Source organism: Micropterus dolomieu, linkage group LG19 (genome assembly GCF_021292245.1).
Source record: "Micropterus dolomieu isolate WLL.071019.BEF.003 ecotype Adirondacks linkage group LG19, ASM2129224v1, whole genome shotgun sequence".
NCBI classification, from domain to species: domain Eukaryota; kingdom Metazoa; phylum Chordata; class Actinopteri; order Centrarchiformes; family Centrarchidae; genus Micropterus; species Micropterus dolomieu.
The window spans coordinates 20680193-20686015 of NC_060168.1; the positions used below are offsets into that span (position 1 = coordinate 20680193).

A 5823-nucleotide genomic window follows, 5' to 3' on the forward strand; every position below is an offset into this window, starting at 1 on the left:
AATTTTCTGCAAACAGTCAATGTAATATTATGGTACTACTCTTGTGCTTTACAAGTATCCTCAAGTGATAACTGCTCAAACAAATCTAATTGGCTTTTCTGTGTGATGTATGATGACCATGTCTGTTTTATTCTCAGCTGTATTGACCTGAAAGTAAGGCAAGTCCATAGTACAGCCTTACTTTAACTCTAAACAATTCAAACAACCAACATATATTAATAACTCCTCCTTTTCCATACTCAAAATATCTTGTCAGGGTTGTGAAAAGTCAGTTTTATGGCTCTATACTACCACAAAGTGGTCAAACACTATATTGCAACTTAAAGATGTTATTCCAGCCTGCAAACACTCTCACACTCTCAAAGTCTCTTTGCTTGAAACACGTTCCTTAACAATAGTCTCATTCATGCATTTTCAATCCCTTGCCTCCCCCTCTGCTCCCTGTCTGAGAAGCCAGAGCCAAAACAAGCGGGTTCCCCAGAGGGAATGTGAGAAGACCAGGTGTGACGTGAGGTGCCCAGGTGGGGGAGACCTGAAAGTCTAGTTGGGAACCTCCCCTGCGTCACAAATGATGCATGGATGAGGGGGATTCCCAAAGATCTTTCCCACCACTTTACCTACGCTGAATGAAGAGCAGCTTGTAGGGAGGCAAACCACCCTGCCATCAATGGATGCTGCGAATGAGTGATTAGTTATTACAGATACAGATAAAGTGTCATCAGATGTTTAAATTGGCCATACATATGTTTTTAGAATTGTAGATTTAGTGTAGCCCTGCACCGTAGAGAAGGACCATGGACACTTTGCCAGTGGAGGCTTATTTCCGCGCTGCTCTGCTCATGGTAGGTATGCCCTTTAATCCGTTACCTTTTACAGATTTAAAAACAAAACTTTTAGGAAACATTTTTAGGCATTATACTTGAGTACAATATTGACATACTTGTACTTTACTTGTATTCACAGTTTATGCTACATGATTGGTCAGTGATTAAAAAATTCTTAGTAACTAAAATTCTTATTTTAGTCCATAAAGTCTTATTTTTCTTCAACAATAAAACCAACTCTGACTAAGAATATCCCAACTTGGTTTCAATGCATATGAACTTGTATCAATTATTTTCTATAATATCATAATTGTAGTTCAGCAACCTGCCTTATATTTTAACAAAATAATAACATCCTTACTGTAATTACACCTTTAATGGTTTTATATATATAATAAAACGCCATAAAACCATTTTTTCAGCATAACAAGTACTTTCAGTTTAATACTTTGAACTCATTTTGCTGATTTTTTATTTTTTTTGTATTTTACTAAAATAATATTTTGAATGTGGTGTGTGGTATTACTAATTTTACTTTAATAAAGGCTCTGAATATTTCTTCCACCATTGATTATTTTAAATGTGTATTTCCTCAGGTTTGCTGTGTACTGGTGCAATCTGAGCCCAGCTGTGATCAAACAGAGTTCTTACACCCTAACGGCACTTGTGTTGCATGCTCTGTATGTGGTCCAGGAGAAGCGCTCTCTGAGGTAACACGCACAACACATTACAGTGTCAGCACCATTTTTCCCTCTTTAACTTTCTTTCCTTTGCCAGTCTTGCTACTTGGCTCCAAGTCTATTTTGTTTATAATTCTCAGGACTGTGGTTTTGGAGATGGTGGTGAAGGTGTCTGTATTCTGTGTGAAGAAGGGAAGTTCAGTGCAGATACAAGTATAGCTCCCTGCATACGATGCACCCAGTGCAAGCTGCTGAACCGTCTGGAGAAGACAGCATGCTCACCCATCAGTGATGCCCAGTGTGGGCAGTGCCTCCCACGGTGAGTTACACCTACAAAACCAGGCTACAATTACCTGATAAGTGCTAGCATTTTGGAGGGTTTTTTTGTTTGTTTTTTTGTTGAGTGTATGAATGTGATTGTGTGTACAGGTATTATGAACTCAGGAGCATGACTGGGGAAGTGGAGCTGGCCTGTGTGCCTTGTTACAACCATGACACAGCACATAAAGAGTGTTTGTTTTTGACAGCTCAAAGCTCCAAAGGAGGTAAGATTTAAGGATGTTAATAAGCTTCTATAAATAGTTTTATTGAACGGTGATTTTCCAGAGATGTTTTCAAGGAAAAGTTATAGGCCTAACTCTTATTCTCTGACAGAGAGTGCCTTTACTGTAGCCGGGGGAAATATCAAAGAAGCCGAAGAGAGTAAACCAGTGGATTTTCACAAACAACTTTTTCATTTTAACTCCTGTATTCAATTTGACTTGGCTGACTTTCTTTTTAATCAAGGAGTAGAAGAAGAAACGTTTTCAATAGTCCTGATTGGTTCTGCAACAGCCTCCTTGGTTTTCCTCATTGCCCTACTGCTTTGGGCTTTCCTTCTGACTGCTGAGAGATTCAGTGAGTTAGACACATAATGATAGACATTTCTGCTTTTTCTCCTTATCTTTCTTTTGTTAGCTTGGCTAAATTTATACCTTGTTTTATTGTCCAGAGCGGGTTCCTGAGTACTGTCCTGGCCCTGAAGGACTACTGTCTGCAGAAGACCTTCAGTACCCACCTTTGTCCAACCCCACAGAGAGACCAGCCAAACAATCAGAGGCCCCTTCACAGACACTTTCAGCTCAAGAACCCCTCAGGTGATTTGCAAATACAACCTACTATTTGATTACTCCTCTATCAGTTCCCGTATCTAATTGCTTCCTCTCTACCCAGAGGCCTAAACCCACTGAGCCATGAGAATGAGGTGCATCCTACTTCTATTGTGATTAATGTCACCACCAACATTAAGTCCTCCAGTCAGAAAGAGGAGACCATCACACAGGAGGAACAGCAAAGCAGCTGTTATTCCATGGAGGAGGTAAAGTGGTTTAATGTATCATGTTAGAGGCTTGACCGACAAGGTCAGAGTTGGGGTTACAGTTACAAACTGCTTTCAGTATAATTGTTCCCTAAATGAAATTTACTGTTGTTGATAAAAACTCACTAGAGAATTTTAGTTTGACAGTACTTTATTAATAATGTTGGTTTCAGTTAATGTGTCAGTTTGTCAGCACACAAACCAACAAGAACTGTGCTCACCCAAATCTGAAAATAAAAATAAAATAAAAATCCCAATAACCCATTGTGATATCTAGCCATGTTTTGGTTTTATTTGTTGAGGTTTTGATTTTCACTACTGATACTCATACCATCACCTCAGGTACAAGTGAGGTGAATGGAATTTCATTTGTGGTGAACAAAGCATGGAAAAATTATATCCCAAAAGCTTAAAAGCAATGATTCTTCCCAGAAGCAATGTCTCCGATTATCCACAGACCTCACTGTGAATAGTTTTCATGATGGCCATTGCCTCTGTTTTTTCTTCCATTTGTTCAAAAGGGAAACTATTTTAATGCTAACGGCTTGGGTTTAGTGTTACAATGTGTAACCAGACCAGGACTCCTGAACATCTAAGTCACAATTCTGGTTGGCGTGATATACTAAAGAGTAGGACATGAAAATCAAACACAGTATAGTGACAAGCTGATTAAAATATTGATAAAAACACTGAATGTGCCAATCAGGGCATTAACTGTCAGTTAACTATTGTTTTTCAGATGCGTATTTTGAGATTCACTGATTCTTTTCTGAATCTAAAATTTGTCAAAAATAATGGCAAATGCCCTTCACAAGTAAAAACAGCCCATGGATACAGCAGGTTTTTGATTTGCTGACAAACCATAAAATTATGTTAATGGGAGAAAACCAAGCATTCGGTCTCTTCACATTTTGAAAGCTTTAACAAGAAAATACTATTTTACCTGATAAATTATGTCATTTCTTGTCACTGATATAGGTTTAATAAATTAAGTGCACTTTGATACTAATACCCATTTTATATCAATTTGCTCCTGTAAGAATGATGTTCTGAATCAATCAGTAAAAACTTGTTTCTTACCCTTCTTTTCTATGACAATATCAGATGGAGCAAAAACTTCAGACGATATGGGAGATGGCTCAAGGTATGTGTGTTTTCCTTTAGCCAAAGTAAGTAAGAAGTCCATTATTTTCAAAGATACAGGTCCATACTATATCTTTTTGGCCTGTGGCCTCCTAGCAGATCTATGGATGAGTTTAGTTGTTGGCACTCATTTCTAAAGTTGATGTACCTTTACTGTTCTGACTCTGTCCAGGTCAGAGTATTGAGATGCTCGACTATGACTCCGTCCAGGACTTGTCCCTGCTGCTTGACTCTGCTGACAACAGGAACATTTTGAGGAGACTGGGGCGGTCTTTGGGTGTCCCACCTCAGGTCATCGCTCATCTTCAAGGCTTCCAGGACCTCTTTCAGTACCTGCGTACCTCCACCTACACACTGCTTCCCCAGCTGGCCCAGGCTGCTGCACTCTTGCCTAATCCTGAAGTTGTTGTTAGGATACACAGGGCTGTTATGAACAAGTGACCACTTTGACCAAATGCATGTTACCATGACTCTGACTGTTCTGACCACTTTGCATGATGACATTGTTGCCAGGTGGATCACTCGACACAAAGACATTCTCACTATAATGAATTAATTTTGAGTGAAATAAAGTACTACATGTGACTAAAGAACTGACATTTTTCACGTTTTGTTTTTTTTACTTTATTGTCCATTGTTGTACTTTTTTTTATCTGGATATAAGTTCCATCTGAATAAATACATGATTACAATAGATGCCACATAACTGATTCAGTTGAATAATGTGAAGAAGTGATTATTTGTGCTCTGTGTGTTAAATAACACAATATCCAGGTCATTGCAACTGAACCCTACATGCAGTATTATTTCCTGTTTACCATGTAAAATAGATGAGAGGCCCTCTAGCTAAAGCATGTGAGAGAGACCAGGACAGAGGATGCAGTGTTCCTGGAAAGAGAAAGAACATAGAGCCCTGAGAAAATATGTTATTCTCTCACTGGGAGAAGTTTGCCAACTGACAAGTTTCCTTAATCCCTAGCTCTGCCGATTCTTCAGCAAAGTCAATCTGGTAAGGTTTAAATTTTTCACTTTTAACAATCACTATTTTCAAAAGCCATCTCAAACCGAATGATGAACAAATGTTCAGTAAAGTTTACTGTCTTGTTTAAGACCTATCTTCCTTCAACTCTGAAAACGTTCTGATTCTCAGAGGCCAAATGAAAAATATTTTATACAATAAAAATAATATGTTTGTTAATCTGCCTCACCTTGTTGTTTCATGAAAGTGCCATGTCTGTGTTATTAATTAGCTCCTCAACTTAATTGCTGGTGTTGTCCGAATCTTTTATGGATAAACTTTCGATTTATTAGCACGCAACAATTGCCAGATAAACACAGGAGGGCGCTCTCGCATGTTTTAGCAAACAGTCAACCCGTTAGATCGTCTAATATAAAGATGAACCACTAGGCTTACTAGTCACATTTAAAGGCACACCTTCCAGTTTGCACAACTTTTCGGTTATGATTAAAATCCTCAAACAAACTGAAGTAGTCTGCAAAATGCTATCGTCTCTCCTATGCAATTCAATTTTCTTGGAAGTGGAATTCGTTCAGATGTCGAACTCCATATGTTTTTTTACTGTAGCCACTTGAGCTCATAAAAACGTACTTGTATTGTTGCATTTGTTCTAAACAAACTAAAACTCGTTTCGTCTGCTGACCTAATTTCAAAGTTGAAATTGATGTAACATAAAAAAAACATTTTTATTCTGTAATTGAATTATGTGGAATTGCGTGCGTGCTTAATGTAAGATAACTGCAGCTGACCTCAAAGCTTTCAAACACAGCAGCAGCTTTATGATTGATCTGTTCCTCCGCG

General features: G+C 38.3%; 1 protein-coding gene across 1 annotated transcript; it reads left to right on the top strand.

The window, feature by feature from the left end:
- The first annotated feature begins 822 nt into the window (after nucleotides 1–822).
- On the top strand, nucleotides 823–4445 carry LOC123957287 (tumor necrosis factor receptor superfamily member 27-like). Its single transcript, XM_046029982.1, has 9 exons — nucleotides 823–842; nucleotides 1421–1534; nucleotides 1645–1823; nucleotides 1934–2049; nucleotides 2291–2401; nucleotides 2496–2640; nucleotides 2717–2861; nucleotides 3966–4005; nucleotides 4177–4445. Exons 1-9 carry the CDS (start codon nucleotides 840–842, stop codon nucleotides 4443–4445), a joined length of 1122 nt encoding a protein of 373 aa, XP_045885938.1. The 5' UTR covers nucleotides 823–839.
- The last annotated feature ends 1378 nt before the right edge of the window (nucleotides 4446–5823 follow it).

Excerpts from the sequence above, each read along its gene's own strand:
- LOC123957287 (XM_046029982.1), top strand. Across the intron at positions 2,050-2,290 it reads AGCTCAAAGCTCCAAAGGAG|GAGTAGAAGAAGAAACGTTT; the intron begins GTAAGATTTAAG and ends TTTTTAATCAAG. Across the intron at positions 2,862-3,965 it reads GCTGTTATTCCATGGAGGAG|ATGGAGCAAAAACTTCAGAC; the intron begins GTAAAGTGGTTT and ends TGACAATATCAG.